Source organism: Scyliorhinus torazame, chromosome 2 (assembly GCF_047496885.1).
Source record: "Scyliorhinus torazame isolate Kashiwa2021f chromosome 2, sScyTor2.1, whole genome shotgun sequence".
NCBI lineage: Eukaryota > Metazoa > Chordata > Chondrichthyes > Carcharhiniformes > Scyliorhinidae > Scyliorhinus > Scyliorhinus torazame.
Genome location: NC_092708.1, coordinates 389,794,557 through 389,819,162, shown reverse-complemented (window position 1 = coordinate 389,819,162; position 24,606 = coordinate 389,794,557). Strand labels below are relative to the sequence as shown.

Here is a 24,606-nt window from a genome sequence, read left to right as displayed (position 1 = left end):
TTAGAAAGGCTTTAAAACTGGAGAGAATGTTACAAAAAAAGATGTTAATAGATGCAATTGGAATATTTTGTGGCTCTTTGGACAGCCACCCCATTATAAAAAAAAATATATAAAAACAGAAATAATACAAAAATGCCAGCTATTACCAGGGATTCCCGAACCAGCCTCCACGAACAGGCGACTAGGGGCTTTTCACAGTAACTTCATTTGAAGCCTACTTGTGACAATAAGCGATTTTCATTTCATTTCATTTAATCGTAAGTACCCAAGCTTTCTACATTTGTGGGTGCATGTGTTAATGTGAAGATTTCTGTGCCACATATTACTTAACCAATTTAAACTTCATATGTGGCTGCCAAGACATGAACTTATCGGGGCTTTTGGGCTATTGGATTGTCGGATCGTTTAACAGTTAAACTTGACTTATTCGATCCTTGTTGACATTCGCAAAAAGGAGTTGGGAACCCGCTCTTTGGTTTCCTTCTATCCTGCAGCACAGGGGACATCCAAGTCCATTTTAATTATGGAGGGCACGCATCCCGTCACTGACCAGATGCAGGCTGGCCCATAGTCTGTATGTCTTAGCTCCTCAGTGAATAGTGTTAATCCACCTCAAAATAACTTGCAATAAAAAGGTTAAACCATGGAGATTTTCTTTTCTTAATTGGGTTTTTGTTGGCATTCAAACCAGATTGGATTTAGATGATATTCCCTCTGTTTTAATTTTCTCCCACTCTATCCAAGCTTAACTGAGTGGGTTAGTTGGCTCATCGAGCACGCAGTGCCATATTTGTTGTGGCTATCCTTCCTTTAATCCATATTGGTTGCTTCCAATGTATTTATGTATTTGCTTGGCTGATTAACCTATGTAATTATGGCCCTTTTAAAAATAAAATTATGGCCTTTTATGATAGTGTGCTGCATATGCTAGCGGCATAACCTCAAAATAAGGGGAAGTAGATTTAGGACTGAGCTTAGAGGAACTTCTTCACCCAAAGGGTTGTGAATCTATGGATTTCCCTGCCCAGTGAAGCAGTTCAGGCTCCTTAATTAAATGTTTTCAAGATAAAGATAGATAGTTTTTGAAGAATAAAGGTTATGGTGTTCGGGCGGGAAAGTGGAGCTGAGTCCACAAAAGATCAGCCACGATCTTATTGAATGGCAGATCAGGCTCGAAGGGCCAGATGGCCTACTCCTCCTAGTTCTTATAAGAACATAAGAACTAGGAGCAGGAGTAGGCCCTTCGAGCCTGCTCTGCCATTCGATGAGATCATGGCTGATCTTTTACAGTACTCTCAATCATTTATCTGAATATTTTCTTTCCGGATTCAACTTAAGTAGCCTAAGATTATGTTCCCGTGTTCTGGATTTTCCTTCCAGAAATAGTTCCTTTTTATAACAAAGTCAATTTCCTTTTATTACTTTAAACATCACAGTCATCAGCATCCTCAGCCTAGTCGCCTCTCAGGAAATATCAGTCACCTCCAGGGAATATAACTCTAAACTTTCACCATAAGTTCCAGTCTCTTCATTCTAGGTATTTTCTTGGAAAGACTAGCAGTGATTCACCAAGACCAGTGTATCTTTTCACAGTTGAAGTTTCCTAACAATGCAATATTCCAAATGTTTTCACCCTGTGGATAATTGTAGTAGTACTCCCTTGCTTTTCTATTCTAAACCACTTGTGATGAAGCCAAGCATCTATTAACTTCTTGGTTACTTTTTGTACCTGTAAATAGCTTTTAGCGATTTGGACCTCAAAACCACTTTATTTTTCATGTTTATTTTCCCAACATTTGGATTATACTCCCATTTGCGACTGTTGCGTCTGATTATACTGGACTGTAACTACGACATTTCTTTTTTAAAAAATATATTTTATTCAGAATTTTGTGGCCAAACATAACAGTACATAGTTTTTCTTTTGAACAACAACAAAGCAATATAAATAACCGTGGCCAATTTTAAACAAATAAATAAATAATATATAAACAGAAACATAAACAAGACTGAGTGGCAACTGCCTTGTCAAAAATAGTTACTCTTCAAAGATACAATCCAATATACATTACCTATAACAAGTGTCTATACATATACAATGACATCCCTGAGAGTCCGTCCGGTTCTCCTCCCCCCCCCCCCCCATATCCCCCCTGGGTTGCTGCTGTTGTCGTCTTCTTTTCCATTCCCTCTATCTTTCTGTGAGGTAGTCGACGAACGGTTGCCACCGCCTGGTGAACCCTTGAGCCGAACCCCTTAATACGAACTTGATCCGTTCTAACTTTATAAACCCTGCCATGTCGTTTATCCAGGTCCCCACACCCGGGGGTTTGGCTTCCTTCCACATTAACAATATCCTGCGCCGGGCTACTAGGGACGCAAAGGCCAAAACATCAGCCTCTCTCGCCTCCTGCACTCCCGGCTCTTCTGCAACCCCGAATATAGCCAACCCCCAGCTTGGTTCGACCCGGACCCCCCCACCTTTGAAAGCATCTTTGCCACCCCCACCCAGAACCCCTGTAGTGCCGGGCATGACCAGAAAATGTGGGTGTGATTCGCTGGGCTTCTCGGGCACCTCCCACACCTATCCTCTACCCCAAAAAATTTACTGAGCCATGCTCCAGTCATATGCGCCCTGTGTAGAACCTTGAATTGTATCAGGCTTAGCCTGGCACACGAGGACGATGGGTTTACCCTACGTAGGGCGTCAGCCCACAGCCCCTCCTCAATCTCCTCCCCCAGCTCCTCTTCCCATTTCCCTTTCAGCTCATCTACCATGATCTCCCCCTCGTCCCTCATTTCCCTATATATGTCCGACACCTTACCATCCCCCACCCATGTCGCTGAGATCACTCTATCCTGCACCCCCTGCATCGGGAGCTGCGGGAATTCCCTCACCTGTTGCCTCACGAAAGCCCTCAGTTGCATATACCGAAATGCATTCCCTTGGGGCAACCCATATTTTTCCGTCAGTGCACCCAGACTCGCAAACGTCCCATCTACGAACAGATCTCTCAATTGTACTACCCCAGCTCTTTGCCATGCTCCAAATCCCCCATCCATTCTCCCCGGAACAAACCTATGGTTATTTCTTATCGGGGACCGCTCCGAGGCTCCCGTCCTTCCCCTATGCCGTCTCCACTGCCCCCAAATTTTCAATGTAGCCACCACCACCGGGCTTGTGGTGTATTTCTTCGGTGAGAACGGCAACGGCGCCGTCACCATTGCTTGTAAGCTAGTCCCCCTGCAGGACGCCCTCTCCAATCTCTTCCACGCCGCTCCCTCCCCTTCTCCCATCCACTTACACACCATTGAAACATTGGCGGCCCAGTAATAATCGTTTAGGCTCGGTAGTGCCAGCCCCCCCCCCCCCCCCCCCCCCCCCTGTCCCTACTACGCTGCAAAAATCCCCTCCTCACTCTCGGGGTCTTCCCGGCCCACACAACTCATACTACTCTTCTCGATTCTCTTGAAAAAAGCCTTCGTGACCACCACCGGGAGGCACTGAAACACAAAAAGAATCTCGGGAGGACCACCATTTTAACCGCCTGCACCCTACCTGCCAGTGACAGGGACACAGTGTCCCATCTCTTAAAGTCCTCCTCCATCTGTTCCACCAACCGCGTTAAATTAAGCCTGTGTTATGTACCCCAATTCTTGGCTATCTGGATCCCCAAGTACCGGAAGTCCCTTGTTACCTTCCTCAACGGTAAATCCTCTATTTCCCTGCTCTGCTCCCCTGGATGCACCACGAACAACTCACTTTTCCCCATGTTCAATTAATACCCTGAAAAATCCCCAAACTCCCCAAGTATCCGCATTATCTCTGGCATCCCCTCCGCCGGGTCCGCCACATACAACAACAAATCATCCGCATATAAAGATACCCGGTGTTCTTCTCCTCCCCTGAGTACTCCCCTCCACTTCCTGGAACCCCTCAATGCTATGGCCAGGGGCTCAATCGCCAATGCAAACAATAACGGGGACAGAGGACATCCCTGCCTCGTCCCTCTATGGAGCCGAAAGTAATCAGACCCCCGTCCATTCGTGACCACACTCGCCATCGGAGCCCTATACAGCAACTGCACCCATTTGATATACCCATCTCCAAAGCCAAATCTCCTCAGCACCTCCCACAAATAATCCCACTCCACTCTATCAAATGCTTTCTCGGCATCCATCGCCATCACTATCTCCGCTTCCCCCTCTGGTGGGGGCATCATCATTACCCCTAGCAACCTCCATATATTTGTGTTCAGCTGTCTCCCCTTCACAAACCCAGTTTGGTCCTCATGTACCATCCCCGGGACACAGTCCTCTATCCTCGTTGCCATTACCTTGGCCAGAATCTTAGCATCCACATTCAGGAGGGAAATGGGCCTATAGGACCTGCATTGCAGCAGGTCTTTTTCCTTCTTTAGGAGGAGCGATATCATTGCCTCTGACATAGTCAGGGGCAGCTGCCCCCTTTCCCTAGCCTCATTAAAGGTTCTCATCAGTAGCGGGGCCAGCAAGTCCATATATTTCCTATAGAATTCCACTGGGCATCCGTCTGGTCCCGGGGCCTTCCCCGCCTGCATGCTTCCAATCCCTTTCACTACTTCCTCCGTCTCAATCTGTGCTCCCAGTCCAGCCCTCTCCTGCTCCTCCACCTTAGGAAATTCCAGCTGATCCAGAAAGCACATCATTCTCTCCTTCCCTTCCGGGGGCTGAGCTTCATATAATCTTTCATAAAATGCCTTGAACACTCCATTCACACTCTCCGCTCCACCCCTCCCTCCTCATCTCTCACCCCCCCCCCCCTATCTCCCTCGCTGCTCCCCTTTTCCTCAGTTGGTGGGCCAGCAACCTGCTCGCCTTCTCCCCATATTCGTACTGTACACCCTGTGCCTTCCTCCATTGTGCCTCTGCCTTACCCGTAGTCAACAAGTCAAATTCTACATGTAGCCTTTGCCTTTCCCTGTACAGTCCCTCCTCCGGTGCCTCCGCATATTGCCTGTCCACCCTCAAAAGTTCTTTCAACAACCTCTCCCTTTCCCTACCCTCCTGCTTTCCTTTATGTGCTCCCCTCTAACCAGCCTTCAACGCCTCCCAGACCACTCCCACCTGAACCTCCCCATTGTCATTGAGTTCCAAGTACCTTTCAATACACCCCCTCACCCTTAAACACCCCCCCTCATCTGCCAATAATCCCATGTCCATTCTCCAGGGTGGGTGCTGTTCTTTTTCCTCCCCTATCTCCAGGTCCACCCAATGTGGAGCGTGATCCGAAATGGCTATAGCCGTATACTCCGTCCCCGTCACCTTCGGGATTAGTGCCCTTCCCAAAACAAAAAAGTCTATCCGTGAATAGACTTTGTGGACATAGGAGAAAAACGAGAACTCCTTACTCCTAGGTCTACCAAATCTCCAGGGGTCTACTCCTCCCATCTGCTCCATAAAGTCCTTGAGCACCCTAGCTGCAGCCGGCCTCCTTCCGGTCCTGGACCTCGATCTGTCCAGCACCGTATTAAAATCTCCACCCATTACCAACTTTCCCGCCTCTAGGTCTGGGATGCGTCCCAACATACGCCTCAAAATTGGCATCATCCCAGTTCGGGGCATATACGTTCACTAAAACCACCACCTCCCCTTGCAATCTGCCACTCACCATCACGTATCTGCCCCACTATCCGCCACTATGACTTTGCCTCAAACATTACCTAACTACCACATTTCTGCCATGTGCTTAATCATTTAGCACTTTCCATCCTGCCCTTTATCCTCTACTGTTGACCACTGTAAATCTGTTTTAAGACTGCTGCCTCCTCCTTTACCACCCTTTCTTAAAGTGCTTCTTAATTATGAGGAATGGCTTTTGAGTGATGTGTCAAATGATTGGATCTGTACTGGAACCAGCAAAGGTTGGTGGGGTGAGGGAGCAAACAGCATTGGCAGAAGAATAGTTGCAATGGTTACAAGATCAATTTGAGTCTTTAATCCTCTGCAAATATGAAATGCAGAACTGCCCAAAGCTGTTAGATATGATTAGGCAGGTGTTCATTAAAAGAGTAATTCGTGTTTTTGGAATTATTAAACGTAAATTCTAAAATGTTATGTTCTTCGGATTTCCTGGATTTTGCACTGTGAATGAAGGGAGTCCGTCATCCTGTGACTGGTGGACTTTGCTTTTCTGGCTTCTGTTTACTGTTGGAGGAACCAAAAATGCATTATGTAATAGGAGCTGATCCTCATCAATTTAAGTTGAAACCAGATTGGTTACACTGATGAAAGGGAAGTAGCTCGGCACAGCTCTGCTGCACAATTCTGTCCCTTGGGTGGGGAACACACTACAGATTTGACTGATTATTTTAAAAGGATGTGACACAAACATTATTTAAAGAAGGAAAAGAGCAATGTTCTATCATGTTTTTGTCATAACTAAGGTATATGTAGAACTTACAAATTTGGAAAGTTCTATTTTGTGACTCAATGTTTATTACCAGTAACACTGAAGAAATTGCTCAGTCATGAATGTTTCTTCCCAACACACTGTCTTTTCTTGATGCTCAGCTTTGGAATCTAATGTGTTGGGTGTAACTGTAACACACAGATCAGAAACCTCTAGTTTCAAACCTTGTTCTAGCTAACCCCTCAGAGCAGCAGTTGGAATACTGCAGACATTATTAGTGCTATGGGCAAGGGAGGAACAATCAATTAAGCTTCTCAATCATTTTTCTTTTAAGTATTACCTATTGGAAAGTGCTAATGTGGATATCAGGAAGGACAAGAATAGACTATACTTGAAAATAGGAACAGGAGTAGGCCATTGGCCTGTTGAGCCTGCTCCACCATTCAAACAGATCATGGCTGATCATCTACATTTTTTTCCTGCTGTCCCCGTATCTCTTGAACATACTCTGCAGCTCTCTGGGGTAGAGGGTCCCAAAGATTCATCACCCTTTGAGCGAAGAAATTCCCCATCATCTCAATCTTAAATGCCCTGCCCTATACAAAGACTGTCACCTTGTTTTAGACGCACCAGCCAGGGGAAACAGCCAAATCTACCATGTCACACTTTTGTTAGTTTCAATGAGATTACTTCTTGTTATTCAAAGCTTTTGTAGAATATAGGCCCACGCCCATTTACCTCGGTTTCTCCTCATAAGGCAACCTCCGTTGTACTCTCACTTTGGCAAATACATCCTTCCTTTAAATAAGGAAACCAAACCTCTGCACACTACTCCAGGTGTAGTCTCACCAAAGCTCTATGCAATTTCAGCAAGACATCCTTACTCCTGTATCCAAAGCCCATTATAATGAATTTCAACATACCATTTGCCTACCTAATTGTTTGCTGCACCTACATGCTAATGTTTAGTGGCTCATGAACAAGGATAATATCTAGGTCTTTGGAATCAACATTCCCAACCCCATTCCATTTAAAAAAAATACTCTACCTTTCTGTTTTTTCTACCAAAGTGGATAACTTCACATTTATCACGTTATATTCCATCTGCCATGTTCTTGCCCATTCGCTTAGTCTGTCCAAATTCCCTTGCATCCTTCTCACAACTCACATTCCCACTTAGCTTTGTCATCAAATTTGGAAATATTACATTTGGTCCTTGCTTCCAAATACTTGATATAAAATGTCAACGGCTGTGGCCTAAGCTTTGACCCTTGCAGTAGCACTTTAGTAAAAGCCTGCCATCCTGAGAATGACCCAGTTATTTGTTCTGCCTGTTGACCAATTCTCCATCCATAGCAGTATATTACCTCCAATCGTGTGTGCTCTAGTTTAGTTTACCAGCCTCAATTATGGGACCTTTTAGAAAGTCTTCTGAAAATCCAAATGCACCACATTCATTAATTCTCCTTTATCTATGCTGCAAGTAACATCTTCAGAAAACTCAGAATAGGTTACCCTTTCTTTAATCCTTGTTGATGCTGCCCAGTCATATTATTTTCGAAGTACCCAATTATCACATCCTTTACAATAGATTTTCCCCACTGCTGACAAACTAACAGGCCTGCAATTCTCCAATTTTTTTTTCTCTCTCTCTCTCCCACCCTTTTTAAATAGTGGGGTTACATTTGCTGTTTTCCAATTTGCAGGAACCTTTCCTGAAGCTCCAGAATTTTGAACGGTAACCACTAATGCCACCACAATCTCTATAGCCGCCTTGTTCGGTACTTTCGGATGTATGTCCAGGGGATTTATCAACTTTCAATCAAATTTTTCATGTAATCTTTGTTAATACTAATTTCTTTCAGCTCCTCATTATCACAAATCCCTTCGTTTCCTTGTGTTTCTGGGAGATTTTCTGCATCGCTCGGCATGAAAAATAATTTCGTTTCTCCACCATTTCCCTATTCTCCATTCTAAATTCCCCTACCTCCGCCTGTAATGGACCCACATTTGTCTGAGTTATTCACATACCTAAAGGAGCTTTTACAATCCATTTTTATGTTACTTGCTAGCTTGCATTTATGTTCCCTTTTCTCTATTAGTTTCTTGGTCATCCTTTGCAGGCTTCTAAATTGCTCCCAATCCTTGGGTTTACCACTTTTTCTGCAGCCATTTTAGCCACTTCCTTTGATCTAATGCAATCTTTAATTTAATTTGTTAGCCATGATTAATTCACCTTTCTTGTTGGATGATTGTGTCCGAGAGGAATACATCTTTATTGTAGAACATTTAGCACTTATTTAAATGCTAGCCATGGCCTGTCTACCCTAAAAAACTTTAATGCATTTTCCCAATCCATCACAGGCAACTTTTCCCTCGTAACCTTCATAATTTCCATTGTTCACAGGCAGTGACATAGTGGTACCAGTCATCCAGAGACCTAGAGTCATGCTCTGGGAAGCCGGGTTCGAATCCCGCCATGGCAAATGGTGAAATTTTAATTCAATTAAAAAAATAATAATCTGGAAATAAAAGTCTAAAGCTGACCACGAAGCCATTGTTGATTGCCATAGAAACCCATCTGGTTGACTAATGTCCTTTAGGGAAAGAAATTTGACGTCCTTGCCTGGTCTGGCCTATATGTGACTCTATATCCACAGCATTGTGGTTGACTCTTAAATTCCCTCAGGGATGGGCAATAAGTGCTGGCCCCACCAGCAACGCTCACATCCCATAAATGAATTTAAAAAAATCACTTTCAAATTTCATGTAAAACTCTAATGCAAATCCTCCACCATATTAGTGCTAATTAACTTTACCCAGTCTATATGTACATTAAAGTCACCCATTAACTATGCTAAATGCAGCTCTAATTTCCTGATTTATACCGTGCCCATTACCAGTACAGTTTGGTGGCCTATAAACAACTACCACCAATGTTTGCCGCCCCTTACTGTTTCTTTCTTCACCCAAACTGCTCCTACATCTTGATCCTTCAATTGATGATCCTTTCTTACTGATCTCATCCCTTATTAACAGCTTTACCCTATCGTGCCAGTATTCATTGCATCGGCCATAGATGGGCTGAATGGCCTCCTGCACTGTAAATTCTATGATATCTATGATCTGATCTATGAAGTTATGACATTGCTAAGGGGCTAGAGGGACGAAGGAACTATTTGCCACATTTAATCATTGCCTTTAGGAAAATAATTTTTTTGTGCTTGAAGAAGGCAGTTTTAAACTATCCTTTTTGTTCAGATAACAAAAAACATGTACGCCGTACTGATTTACCACCTAATGTTTTTCTTTTCTCTTTTAGGTTCTCTTCTTCTTGAATCTAAAATAAATTCTAATACAGCGTATCAAAAACAACAGGTAAGGACCCTAGGTTAACTTGTATTATAGTTTAGCATTGAAACCATATTATAAGCTGACCTGTGTTAGTTCCAGATCTAACAACACCTCAATTAAAACATTTCTTAGCCGTATGTTTAAATTTCTCCGTGGCTTTTTCTCTTCTATCTCCACTATCCATAAGAGATATCTGCACTGCTCCTTATGCGTCCGTGATTTCCTTTGTTGTCTTTCAGCTGTCTAATGAATTCCTAAAAAATGCTACTAACAGAATTTCGTCCCCAAAAGTAGAAGGCACAAAAATCATACCAAAAATAGTAGGGAACCAATGAGAATGTGAAAGTTTAGATAATATCAGAAAGGAAAAATCAGAACTTATGGGATTCTGGACCATCCTAAGGTTTTAAAAGAAGTCGCTGCGGAGGTAGTGAATTTGTTGTCATGTCCTAAAGCTCTGCAGTGTTCTAGAATTGCCTGTGGAGTAGTAGCAAATATCATTCTGGAAATGCTGGAATGTCTGATAAAGGACATGCTAACAAGGTATCCCAAAAGTCAAAATGGGATAAGACAGAATCAAGATGGTTTTGTGAAAGGCATATTATATCTTACAAATTTATTGGACATTTTTGAGGATGTAACTAGTGGATGTAGTATATCTGGAGTTTGAAAAGTCTTTCAACAAGGTGCAACATAAAAGGTTACTACACAAGATATGTGCTCATGAGGTTGGAGTCATATATTAGCACGGACCGAGAATTGATTAACCAACAGAAATAGAGTAAGGAATAAATGGGGCATTTTCAAGTTGGCAAGTTGTAACCTGTAGGATGCAGCAAGGATCACTGCTAGGGCCTCAGATACTTGCAATTTATATTAATGACTTGGATAAAATCTTATTTATGACAAATTTGCTGATTATACAAACTAGGTGGGACAGCAAGGACACAAAGAGGCTGCATTGAGAAACAGACAGTTCAGTGAATGGGCGATAAGTTGGCAGATTGAGTATAATCATAGAATTCCTACAGTGCAGAAGAAGGCTGTTTGACCCATTGAGTCTGCACCAACTCTCTGTAAGAGCGCCCTAGCCAGGTCCTCTCCCCGCCCTAGCCCCATAACCCGGTTAACCAGTGGACACTAAGGGGCAATTTATTATGACCAATCCACCTAAACTGCACACCTTTGGACGGTGGGAGGAAACGAGCACCCGGAGGAAACCCACGCAGACACTGGGAGAATGTGCAAACTCTCACCCAAGGCTGAAATTGAATCCAGGTCCCTGGCACTGTGAGGCAGCAGTGCTAACCACTGAGATGGTAGATTGAGTTAATTATGCCTATACAGGTATTTGTTTCAGTATGAGAGGTGATTTCATTGTAAGATACTCAACGGCACTCTACAGGGTGAACGCTAAGTGGTTGTTTCCATGGCTGGTGAATCTGCAACTAGAGGGCTTTATAACAGATCGATTACTTAAGACTAACATGAAAATAAATTTCTTAGTTGGAGGGTTGTGAATCTTCACTCTAGACTAGTGAATTTTGGATGCTCAGTATGTTAAGGGCTGAGATAGATTTTTTTGGATCAGGTGGGAAAGTGGAATTGACATCAAAAATCAACTATGATCTTGTTGATTAGGGAGCAGGCTTGAGGACTAGACTGATCTACTCCTTGTTCTATTTCTTATGTTCTTAAATCTTTTGGCCTCTCCCCTTAAAGTCACTTCATAAAACCTGCTTGTCTGACCATACCTTTGGCCAGCTGCCTTAAAAGCTCTGTGTGACTTGATGTCACATTTTCGCTGATAATGCCTTTGGACGTTTTACTGCCTTAAAGGCACGATATAAATGTAAATTGTCGTTGATCTGCAATTCACGGATTGCATGTCTTGAATGGAAAAACATGGCTCCTGTACATTCCCCTACTCCTGTAGAAAGGAACATCTCTTGGCGGAGTTACTGAGGATGGGAAATTCCAGGCCATTCAACCATTCTGACATCACACCCTAACTTTTAATTGTGGGCATTGAGGTTAATTGTTACTCACCGCAGTCCATGTACATATGTAGAATCTGCATTAAAAAATATGTTTGAATAGAGACTAATTAACTCGTGCTTAGTTGATGTAATCAGTTAAATACATTGTTCATAATTTATCTTTGTATGTGATATTTAAATTGGCACTGCAATATAGTGTTTATGGAGCTGAGCTAGAAACTCAAAGGGTTGTGAAACAATGCAGTAATCAAACCATTTATGTGCTGGCAAGAGGGAGCAGCGGGGGACGAAATGCAGAAAGCATGAATATTAGTGTAGTCTAACTGGAATACTGAAGTCCTTTAGGCAAGAAAACCCCTCCCATACTATCCACTACATTTGACTCTCAATGTTCATTGAAGTATCCTAGCAACTTCCTCTGTTGTAAAAACATTTTCTATTGAAACACCTGGTGGCAGCTAAGGCAATGCAATTGAATGTAGCTTTGTTTCCATTCACTTTCTCACCTTTATCCCCACTCCACATCACCACCAAAGAAAATTAAATGTTTTTAGTTAGTCCCTTGATTGCAATGCTAGACTTTTGGCACATGAGATCTTGGTTTGAAGGTTTGATTTTAGTTTAGATGCTGGTTTTGAGTTCTTATTAATCAGCTGTGTTAGCAGATTTTTTTCTCTGCTTCAGAATGCTTCCAGGGCAATCATAATGAAGAGAGTTGCTATGGATACAGCAATGCACTTTAGAGAGTGAGTGCACAGCTGTTTTGATATATTTTTAAACTGCTGATGGCTAGGGGAAAACGGTTTTGGCCAGATTGCTATCTCCATTACACAGAGCAAATGATACATTCCTTATGCGATAACAAGCGTGCATTATTGTATCTGCAGTTCTGGCCCGAGTGTTGTGCTAAGCATACTATTATGGTGCACTATGTAGTGTTCACATTAGCTCCATCGTGTGAACTCTTTGCTCACCTGTGTAGAATTATTTGAATTTACTGTAAACAGATGTATTAAATTCAAACGTTGTCATGGGAAACCAAATGACTTAATGGAGAAACGATTTCCCAACTTACTTGCAGTTTAATGTACAGGTTATTAGTTATATTTTTTTAACTTGGAATAGGTAGCACCAGTTTAATTTAGCTGTCAGAAAACTTGCAATTTACTGTAAATTCTATATTAAATGAGTACCTTTCACACTAATAACATTCATTGCCTGTGATTTTTGCATTGGAACAATACTTTGAAAGTTAGTATTTTAGTACTTTCCCAGAAAGGTTGATTGTGTTTTCTTCAAGGCCATGAAGTGATGTTCACTGCTGTTGTATGTGCTTCGTTAACTAAATAAGAACACTGAGGAAAATATATCTATATTCTGTATTTCTGTTAAAGAAGTCAATAATTTGTCATCCAGTGTTCATACTCTTGATAGTGGCCAGTGCCAGTGCTGCAAAGTACAGTATGGACATGATGCTTTTGAGTTTCTGCCCTCACAGTTGAATAGCTTACACATGATGTACAGCCAGCTAATAATATGCTTCTAGAGAGCTGCTGATACATGTTGATCAGTTCTCGGAGATTCAACCCATTCTGGAGAGAGTTTGACTAGCTTTATGGCATCCATGATAAAATAACAGGTTACTATCTAGTTGAAGGAAGATGTGTTTACTGAGGTGTTGAACAGAGATATTGCAGTCTTGTGTATTCTGCAGGTGTTTGTCACAGTTTTGTTGCCTATGTTATGGACCAGGGTTTTGAGAACCCCAAAGTGTATCATGGAGTTCACCTGACCCACAACTTTTAATAGATGGTGGTTATGGGAGGCACACGGGCCTACTTTACAGGTGTAGTGCAACATAGAGTTAAAGTACTTTAAATTAAAACAATGTTTATTTATGAAACCAGTTAACACTTTATAAACCCACAGTAAACATCTTAACTATCAACACCAATCATCCCCACAGATACAAATTCCATAAGTAACCCTTAATCTTTCCTTGCAACATCCATAAGACAAAATACCTTTTAACTCCAAGATCAGGTTTAAGTTCTCTACTGAGAGCAGATATCACTTTGAAATCACCCAAATGATCTGGAGACAGTCTTTAGATTGCAGAGACATCCTTATACAGCTGCTTGCTTTTCCTGCAGCTATCCAGCTCTCAAAATGAAACTAAACACACCATGTAGCTGGTGCTCAAAGCGAAAGTGAAACAGACAGCCCAGCTCCACCCAAATTCTGACATCACTGCAGCTATTTAATAAACACCCAGTTCTTAAAGGTTCTCTCACATGACACCTACAAGACCTTATTTCATTAATATTTGTGTCTACCATGTCCTAACTCTTCGTAAATTGGGAGTTGATGGGGTAGTGGTAATGTCGCTGTACCAGTAATCCAGAGGCCCATTGTACTGGGGACATGGTTTCAATCCCACCATGGCAGCTAATGAAATTCAAATTCAGTTAATAATTCCAGAATGTAAAGCTCGTCTCAGTGATTGTGACCACGAAACTGTCATAGATTGACTTAAAAGCCCATCTGGTTCATGAATGCTGTTTAGGGAAGGAAATCTGCTTTCCTTGCCTGGTCTGGCTCACATGTGACTCCAGATCCACAGCAAGGTGTTTGACTCTTAAATGCCCTCTGAAATGGCCCAGCAAGCCACCCAGTTCAGGGGCAATTGGGGATGGGCAGCAAATGCTGGCCTTGATAGCGACGCCCACATCCCATGAAAGAATTTTTTAAAATAACATTATTGTGGTTCATAAATAGTAGAACAAATATCATGCCATTTTTGGTATTCATGAAGAGGACCAAGTGGTGTAATGTTATTGATGTGTTAATATTTATGCACTCATTGTTTTTCTAATTTTGATATTTTTTAGGATACATTGATTGTGTGGTCAGAAGCAGAAAACTATGACTTGGCCCTTAGCTTTCAAGAAAAAGCAGGCTGTGATGAAATTTGGGAAAAGATATGTCAGGTGAGTATCACAAAGCAAAAATGGTACTGTAAGTCTGACCATTATTCAAAATGTACTTCACAAAGTTAGGTTTCTCTCTGACTCAATGTGCATTGATTCAACATGAGCAGCTCAGTTATTGTATGTAAGAGTCTGGTTTAAAATAAAAATAGCACTGTACTTTATATAATAATCGCTGAACAGACCCATTTTTAATGACTGGTGATGGAAACTGCATTCATTAGTAAGATGAAGCTGTTGTGTCATTTTTGGTCCTTGCCTACATAATAGTAACTACATTTCAAAAAGGTACTTCCATTTGAGTGTAAAATGTTTTGGAACACTCAAGTTTTGTTCTTATATTAGTATTTAAATTATAGTCAACATATTAGGCCGTAACTTCCTAGGAGTGGCAATCGGCATTGGATGGTGGCGGGGCTCAAAATGTCAGGTTGGGTGGCTGTGGGTGTTGGGGAGTCCCCTGTGGGGTTAGGTGGGTGGGGGAAGTCCTATGTGGGCATTGATTTTGTGTTTTAAAATAAGTTAGAAAATTAAATAATCCCTTTGGCGGATGGTTCCCAGCACACCGCAATTGTCCAGGAGAAATTAGTGCCACATAAACCACAACCTGGAAATTTCCAAGAGGGATTCCCCAGTGCATCTTTGGAATACCCCCAAATCTGATGCTGGGGAGCCAGAAAGTTGAAGTAAACCCAGAACATCACTACAAATTAAATTACAAATGCAGGACAAATGGTAACCGGTTCAAACAGTGAAAGACAAATTTAGGATTCATATTGGGACAGTTTCCACAGAGAGTGATCGATAAGATGAATGGACTTCTAAATCAAGTGCTGAGAGCAACAACCCTATGAGGAGGGGATATTTTTAATGTATGTTTTTCTGGGCTGAACCTAAAGGGATCTTTGGGTTAATGAAATTAAACTTTACTAGAAGGTTGAGGTTGCAATTTCATAAATTACATTCAGTATATCTGCTTAAAGTAACAACAGAAAATTTGTAACCGTCCAGATTATCATTCAAAGCAAAGTTTCTATGCTGTCATAGAACATAGTGCAGAAGGAGGCCATTCGGCCCACCGAGTCTGTACCGACCCACTTAAGCCCTCACTTCCACCCTATCCCCGTAACCCAATAACCCCCTCCTAACCATTTTGAGCACTAAGGGCAATTTATCATGGCCAATCCACCTAACCTGCACGTCTTTGGACTGTGGGAGGAAACCGGAGCACCCGGAGGAAACCCACACAGATACTGGGAGAACGTGCAGACTCCGCACAGACCGTGACCCAGCGGGGAATCGAACCTGGGACCCTGGCGCTGTGAAGCCACAGTGCTATCCACTTGTGCTACCGTGCTGTCCTTAATAGAACGGACCATGCCACCTCTACACAGTCACGTCTACACATTACTCTGGTCCCACACTTTATAGTTCTCTCTTAATTGCTTCTCAGCAACTAGGGTGGACATTATTGTCTTGCCAGTGTTGTACAAATCCTAAAGATTTTTTTAAATGGGCCAAATCAACAGCCGTTATTTTGATTTCTATTTTATTAGTGCCATTTAATGGTGCGTGATTTCCTCCTCCTGTGGTTTTTAATACATTGGGCAAGTACCTTAGCTTTCGATACTAAATAGTGACATTTTATCATTAAAACTGATACTTAAACTTCCAAACTGACATATCGTAAGATATTCCATAATGCCAATGGACCTTCTCCGTAATTTCATAAAGCTTTATTTCCTTCATTGACCTCATTGCTAGGCATATTGGTACAAATATTAATAAGTGATACTTGACCCAATATATTTTTGATATGCTAAAATTCTATAGTTATATCTCGCACATAACACATATTTACTCCATTTTTAGTTTGTGATTGTGGGTATTCATTAATCTCCAGTGACCTGGCTGTCTCTTTGCTGCAGCCTGTTTTTAGCCAATGTCTATTTGACTGTATCTGCTAAGTGTGTCATTTCTAAAGGTCACAGGTGTCAATTGCTGCTGAAAATAAAATCTAGTTTTGTATATTAGTACTTTCTGCTTGGTGCGTGATAACATGTTGCAGTTTCGGTGAAAAGTTTATTTTTGAGCTTCCAAAGACGAGATTAAAATTTATTAATCACTCTACTATGAATTTAAGCATAAATAGCTTTATTTTGAAAGTTGTCATTATACAATAATTCTGTGGTGGCTCTCTAATGGAGGTAGGCCCATTTCTCTTCCCTTTTAAAAGCTTCCACTTGTTTCTGATGGGGCATTCCATGTCCAACCAACCAACCCTTTACATTTAGCAACAACAAACACAATTTATGATTATATTGCACTTTTAATGTAATAAACCATCCCAAGATATTTCACAGGAGCGTTATGAAACAAAATATGACACAACAGAAGGATATATTGGGCCAGGTGATCAAAAGCATTGTCTAAGAGGTGGTTTTTGAGGAAAGTCTTAAAGAGGGAAAGCAAGGTAGGGGAGGTGGTAAAGAGTGTATTCCAGGGAGACTTCTGGTGGTGGCCATGAAGGAGTAGGTCGCACATTTGGTGGCTCCCGCTCGCGTCGGACCTTGGCCCTGATTTTTTTTCTCGGATTTTACTTGAAAAATTGATAGTGGGCGCCACCAGTGCATGGAGAGGCGGACCAGGAGTACTCGCAAAGGAAGAAATAAGCGAACCGAGAAGACCTGGGCTGAAGCGGGAAAAAGCATGGCGGACGATCTGAGTCCTGACTCGACAACCCAGCGGTCGATGGAGCAGTTGATGATGTTTATCCAAGAGGGCTTCACCAAGCAGAGGGCTTCGCCAAGCAGAAACAGGAATGCTTGGACCCGATTAGGGAATTGATTGCTCGACTGGAACAGACATTGGATTGGATGCTCAACATCAGGCGATCCAGAAAGTGGGGAAGGCACTGACCGAGCATGAGGAACACCAAACAGTAATGGAGGTTGAGATGGGGATGCTGAGAAACCAGCAGAAAATGCTGCAGGAGAAGGTGGAGGATCTAGAGAATAGCTCCCGCCGGCAGAACTTGAGGATCGTTGGTCTCCCGGAGAGGTCCGAAGGAGCGGATGCAGGGGCATATATAGCGGGTATGCCTGAGAAGCTAATGGGGAATGAGACGTTCACCCGACCCTTGGAGGTGGACAGGGCGTACAGAACACTAGCGAAGAAACTGCGTGTAGGTGATCCCCCCCCCCCCCCCACCCTGAGGGCAATGGTGGTGAGATTGCACAAGTACCTGGATAAGGAGCGTATTTTACGGTGGGCCACGCAGATGGAGCTGTAAGTGGGAGAACAGCATCCTGCTCATTTACCAAGACCTGAGCGCGGACGTAGCCAGGAGAAGACTGGGATACAACCAAGTAAAGTCGACCCTTTTCAAGGAGAAGGTGAAGTTTGGACTGCTGTATCTGGCCCGTCTTAGGTTCAACTATGAGGAGCAACACTTCTATTTTGAGTCGCCTGAGGAAGCGATGGACTTCGCCAGAAGGAAAGGGCTGGCAGGGACTGAGGTGCTTGAACTTTGCTGCGGTGTTCACGTTAATGTTTTTGTTTTTGCACTATATTTGTAATGCCTCCTGTGTCGATCCTTGAGCTGCTGTGTATTTTTTTGTTGTAAGTTAAAGTTTGCATTTGTACTGGTGGAGGATGGAGGTGTGAATTTTCAATGTGGGGTTTTTCTTTTCTTTTTGTTTCTTTCGGTTAACTGGGCTGGGAATGTTTTCTCTTGAATATGTGTCCCGAGGGGGGGAGGAAAGAACAATAGGTGGGAAAATATTTGGCGCCATGGGCAGAGGCTACCAAGCTAGCTGGGCTGGCTCACGGAAGTGTAGTGGGGGGGTGAGCAGATGTTATGCTTGTTGAAGGGGACTGTTTTTACTGTGCTGTTATTGGGGGGGGGGGGGATTTGCTCTGCTGACGGGGGAGGGACTGTTGCTGGGGGACAAAAGGGATGGAGGCTGCCTGGGGGTGGGCCTGCGGGTGCGCGAGCTGGAGACTGGCTTAAGAAAGGTGATGGCTGATCGTCGGAGGGAGGGGGCGAGAAGTCTCCCGACCAGACTGATCACGTGGAACGTTAGAGGGCTAAATGGGCCGGTTCAGAGGGCATGCGTGTTCGCGCATTTGAGGGGATTGAAGGCAGACGTGGCAGTGTTACAGGAGACGCATCTTAGGGTAATCAATCAGACTAGATGGGTCGGGCAGCTATTTCATTCGGGGCTGGACTCTTAAGACTAGAGGGGTCGCGATCCTGATTAATAAGCGAATGTCATTCGAGGTGGGAAGAATAATTGCGCATGTGGGAGGTCGGTACATCATGGTTAGTGGGAAGCTGGAAGGGCTGCCGGTGGTACTCGTGAATGTTTACCCGGCAAACTGGGATGATGTGGAGTTTAGAAGGAGGATGTTGGGGAAGATCCCGGACCTGGACTTGCATAAGCTGGTCGCGGAGGGGGGACTTCAACACAGTCATTGACCCAAGGCTAGACCGGTCGAGCTCAAGGACAGGCAGGGTGCCAGCAATGGCAAAGGACCTAAAGGGGTTTATGGAGGGAGTGGACCCATGGAGGTTTGGGCGGCCGAGAGTGAAGGAGTTCTCTTTCTACTCGCACGTACATAAAGTGTACTCCCGGATCAACGTTTTCATCTTGAACAGGGCTTTGCTGACGGGGGTAGTGGACACTGAGTACTCAGTGATCACGGTCTCGGATCATGCCCCACACTAGGTGGACTTACAGGTGAGCAAGGAGTGTGGCCAGAGCCCGCATTGGAGATTGGATGTCGGACTGTTAGCGGATGAGGAAGTGTGCGGGCGGGTGAGGAAATGCATCCAGAACTATCTGGAAGTTAACGTCACGGGGGAAGTCTCAGCAGCAATGGTCTGGGAGGCGCTGATGGCGGTGGTCAGAGGGGAGCTGATTTCGATGCGGGCCCACAGGGAGAAGGTAGATAGAGACTATTCGACTGATAGGGGAAGTACTTCAGGTCAACAGGAGATATGCGGAGGGCTTTTAAGGGAACGACTGAGGCTACAGGCGGAGTTTGGCTTGCTAACTACAGGGAAGGCGGTGGAGCAGTTGAGGAAGGCGAGGGGGGCGCTATGAGTATGGAGAGAAGGCCAGCAGAATGCTTGCGCAGCAGCTCATAAAGAGGGAGGCAGCCAGGGAGATTGGGAAAGTGAAGGACAGAGCCGAGAACTTGGTCGGAGATTCAGAAGGGGTTAACAGGGCGTTCAAGGAGTTTTATAGCAGGCTATATGAGTCGGACACCCCAGCTGGGCCAGAGGGGTTGAGGCAATTCTTAGGGGGCGGAGGTTCCCGAAGGTGGAGGAAGGGCTGGGGGCTGCGATTGAGATTGAAGAAATAGCAGCAGGGCTAAAAGCCATGCAGTCGGGTAAAGCCCCGGGACCGGATGGGTACCCAGTGGAGCTTTACAAAAAGTTCTCTGGGATGCTGGGGTTGCTGCTGATGAGGACATTTAATGAGGCAAGGGATAGAGGGGTGCTTCCCCTGACTATGTCACAAGCCACAATCTCACTGATCTTGAAGCGGGAGAAGGACCCCGGAGCTTTGAGGGTCCTACAGACCGATTGCCTGATTAAATGTTGACGCCAAACTGTTGGCCAAAATTTTGTCCTCTAGGATCGAAGACAGTGTTCCGGATGTGATTGGGAAGGACCAGACGGGATTTGTCACGGGCAGGCAGTTGGCGGCCAACGTTGGAAGACTGTTGAATGTGATCATGATGCCCCAGAGGGTAGGGACATAGAGGTAGTGGTCGCAATGGACACAGAAGGCATTTGATTGAGTGGAATGGACCTATCTGTGGAAGGTGCTGGGGCGGTTGGTTTGAACGGAGCTTCATTGACTGGGTTAGGCTGCTGTATCAGGCGCCTGTGGCAAGTGTACGGACGAAAAGGTTGACATTGGGCTATTTTAGGCTGCACCAGGGGATGAGGGGCTGCACCGGGGGACGAGGCAGGATGTCCCCTCCACAGCTGTTTGCGCTGGCCAGAGAGCTGCTGGCAATTGTGTTGAGAGCCTCAAGGGGCTGGTTCGGGGAGGGGTGGAACACAGTCTCACTATATGCAGGTGACCTGCTCCTATATGTTTCTGACCTACTAGAGGGGATGGGAGAAATTGAGGATTCTGGGGGAATTTGGCCGGTTTTCGGGTTATAAATTGAACATGGGGGAAAAGTGAGATGTTGGCGATCCAGGCAAGGAGGCAGGAGAGGCGACTGGAGGAGTTGCCGTTTAGAGTGGTAGGAGGAAGCTTTCGGCATCCAGGTGACACGGGAGTGGGAACATCTACATAAGCTAAATTTGACCCGACTGGTGGACCAAATGAAGGAAGACTTCCGAAGGTGGGACATGCTCTCACTATCACTGGCTGGGAGGGTACAGACAGTGGAAATTATGGTCCTCCGGAGATTCCTGTTTGTCTTTTAGTGTCTCCCCATCTTTGTTCCACGGGCCTTTTTTTAAACAGGTAAACAAGGTGATCTCTGGCTTTGTATGGGCGGTCAAGACCCCGGGAGTCCAAAAGGGGATGCTGGACTGTAGCCGGGGGGGGTCGGTGTGGGAGCGAGTAGAGGCGGCATCATGTAAGGGCATGTGTTTGGGAGCATTGGTAACGGCACCTCTGCCATTCCCGCCGGCACGGTACTCCACCAGCCCCGTGGTGGTGGCGGCCGTGAGAGTCTGGGGGAAATAGAGGAAACATGTGGGAGCAGAGGGAGCATCGGTTTGGTCTCCAATCTGCAATAATCACGGTTTGCCCCTGGGAGGCTGGATGGAGGGTTTCGGAGATGGCAAAGGGCAGGGATCGAGAGGATGGGAGATCTGTTCATGGAGCGGAGCTTTCCCAGCCTGAGGGAGTTGGAGGAGAAATTTGAATTGACGGGAGGGAATGAGTTTAGGTACCTGCAGGCGCGGGACTTCCTACGCAGGCAGGTCTCAACCTTCCCGCTCCTACCACCAATGGGGATACAGGACCGGGTAGTTTCCAGAGTATGGGTGGGAGAGGGAAGGGTTTCGGACATTTATAAAGAACTCATGTGGTCAGAGGAACCGCAGACCAAGGAGCTGAAACACAACTGGGAAGAGGATGGTCTCTGGGCGGATGCGTTGAGTAGAGTCCACATCATATGCCAGGCTCAGCCTGATACAATTTAAGGTCATTCACTGGGCACACAATACAGTGGCCCGGATGAGCAGGTTCTTTGGGATAGAAGGCACGTGTGCGGGAGGACCATCAAACCATGTTCATATGTTCTGGGCATACCCGAAGCTTAGGGGATTCTGGCAGGGGTTTACGGGTGTCATGTCCAAGGTGTTAAAAACAAGGGTGGCACCGAGTCCAGAGGTGGAGATTTTCGGAGTGTTGGAGGATCCGGGAGTCCAGGAGGAGAAAGAGGCAGACGTTCTGGCCTTTGCCTCTCTGGTAGCCCGGAGACGGATACTATTAGCTTGGAGGGACTCAAAGCCCCTGAAGTCAGAGACGTGGCTCACTGACATGGCTAGCTTTCTCTGTCTGCAGAAAATCAAGTTCACCCTGAGAGGGTCAATGTCCGGGTTTGTCGACTTCTTTAGAGAAAATTAACAGTCAGCAGAGAAGGGGGGCGGGGTTTAGTTTAGACTCGTGTGTAAGAAAGGTGGGACCTGTGAGGGAGGAAGACTGCCTTTGCACTATGTTTATATTTGCATGTGCACTGTTTCTTCTGTTATTGTTACAAAATCACAAATACCTCAATAAAATGTTTTATAAAAAAATACAAGTGTATTCCAGAGCTTAGAACCTAGTTGGCTATAGGCATGACCACAAATGATGGAGTGATTAAAATTGGGAATGTTCAAGAGGTCAGAATTAGAGAAAGCTTATATTTCCTGAGCATCTGGGGGAGAATGCAGAGGTAGGAGAGGGGGTGAGGCCATGGAGGATTTGAAAACCGGGATGAAAATTTAATACCAAGGTGTTTTACCAGGCCAATGTGGGTCAGCGAGCACAGGAGTGATAGGACGTGGATTAAGACATGGGCAGCACAGTTTTTGATGACCTCCAGTTTATGGAGGGTAGAATGTGGGAGCCAGTGAGGAGTGCATTGGAATAGTCAACTCCAGGAAATAAAGGCACGAATGAGAGTTTCAGCGGCATGTGGGCCGAGACAGATTCCGTTATACCATGTTATAGAGCTGGAAATGAGTGATCTTCGTGTGAGGTCTGGAGCACAATTTGGGGTCAAAGGTGAAACCAAGATTGGCTTAATCCTGGCTCTTGCCAGGGAGAAGGATGGAATGAGTAGCTAGGAAGTGGAGTTTGAAACTCTTTTATCTCTTGAAATTTGTGCTCGCTCATAACCAAACCAAGTGTAGGTAGCTTTTCTGTATTTACTTCGATGAAACCATTCATAATTTGAAATGGCTTTATGGACCCTTCTGCACAGACTCTTGATAAGTAAAACCCACATTCTTGGTTTCCTTTAGTATTATCTCCTAGTATTTTATGCTTCTATTCATAAAACTTGGGATTCAATATTTTGGGGCGGGGGTTTAAACCGGTTTTTCACTTTTTAAAGATATATGTACCCAGCCTTTGAAAGTCTTGTCACCGATACATATTTCTCTGTATTAGGTTTCAACTGACATATTTCTCCCTTTCAACAGTCCCATCAATGTTCCAAAAATTATGTAATCGTCTCTATGGTTCTCTACTTTGGGGTTGTCTGCAAACTTAAACATAACTAAATTCAGGTAATCTTAAGACATATATGGTTCTAATAATCCTTTGATATTGTTTACAATCCTCCCTGCCACAATATGCATTAATATCTACTCTCTCTTTATCTATAGTACATAAAAACACTTTTTAAAATGTATTCTCAGGATCAGGGGATTGCTGGCTAGGGCTGGAAAGCCCAGCACTTATTCCCATCCCTATGTTCCCTAAGATGGTGGTGGTGAGCTGTCATCTTGACAAAGATTACCTCCACAATGCTGTTGGGTAGTCAGTACCAACATTTTGAGTGAAAATGTGAAGGATTCTAGCGAAGGATTTTGTGAGAATACCCAAGCACCACTGCTGTAGAGTTTCAGGCCCTCGACAGGATGGGCGGGTGAACGAGCTTTTAAATGCAGCAGATCAATCAAGAATTAAATTATTTGTTGCAAAACTTTGTTCATTTCATTATTGTCAACAGTGTAGACTCCTGAAGGACTAATTATAATTCTTAGAAGGTTACATATTTATCCAAGTATTTGTTTACTGTTCCTGCTGTGAGCAGGAAATACACATTTTTGGCTAAAAGTTGATTCTTCTATGTATGAACATCAATAAAGTTATACTGTACAGCACAGAAGCCATTCAGTCCAACTAATCTACACCTGTGTTTATCCTCCACACGAGCCCTTTCTCACCCTACTTCATCTAACCTGGTGGCACAATGGTTAGCACTGTTGTCTCAGTGCCAGGGATCCAGGTTCAATTCCAGCCTTGGGTGACTGAGTGGAGTTTGCACGTTCTCTCTGCCAGCATGGGTTGCCTCTGGGTTCTCTGGTTTCCTTCCACAATTCAAAGATGTGCAGGTTAGGTGGATTGGCCATGCTAAATTGTCCCATAGTGTCCAAAGATATGCAGGTTAGGTTAGGTTAGGATTAGGGGTTATTAGGATTTGGGGGGGGATGCTCTTTCAGTGGGTCGGTGCAGAATCGATGAGCCAAATGACCTCCTGCAATGAAGGAATTCTATGTTCTAACTCTGGCAGTAAAATCTACGCCTTTCACCCAAGTGTTCATCAGGATTTCCTTTCAGTAATTCTATTCACAGCATCTACTCTTTGTAGTAGATATTAACATTATAACCACATTCTG

At 44.2% G+C, this 24,606-nt stretch overlaps 1 protein-coding gene across 4 annotated transcripts in view; it reads left to right on the top strand.

Annotated features, from left to right (window-relative positions):
• The window catches only part of smek1 (SMEK homolog 1, suppressor of mek1 (Dictyostelium)), a 141,172-nt gene that overhangs the window by 30,274 nt on the left and 86,292 nt on the right, over window positions 1-24,606 (top strand). For 3 of the 4 annotated variants that reach the window (XM_072494174.1, XM_072494168.1, XM_072494181.1), the window contains exons 2-3: window positions 9,714-9,769; window positions 14,637-14,735. In XM_072494174.1, coding sequence (XP_072350275.1) covers window positions 9,714-9,769; window positions 14,637-14,735 — 155 coding nt within the window. The remainder of the gene's footprint in view (window positions 1-9,713; window positions 9,770-14,636; window positions 14,736-24,606) is intronic. The other variant, XM_072494178.1, reaches the window with a different exon arrangement.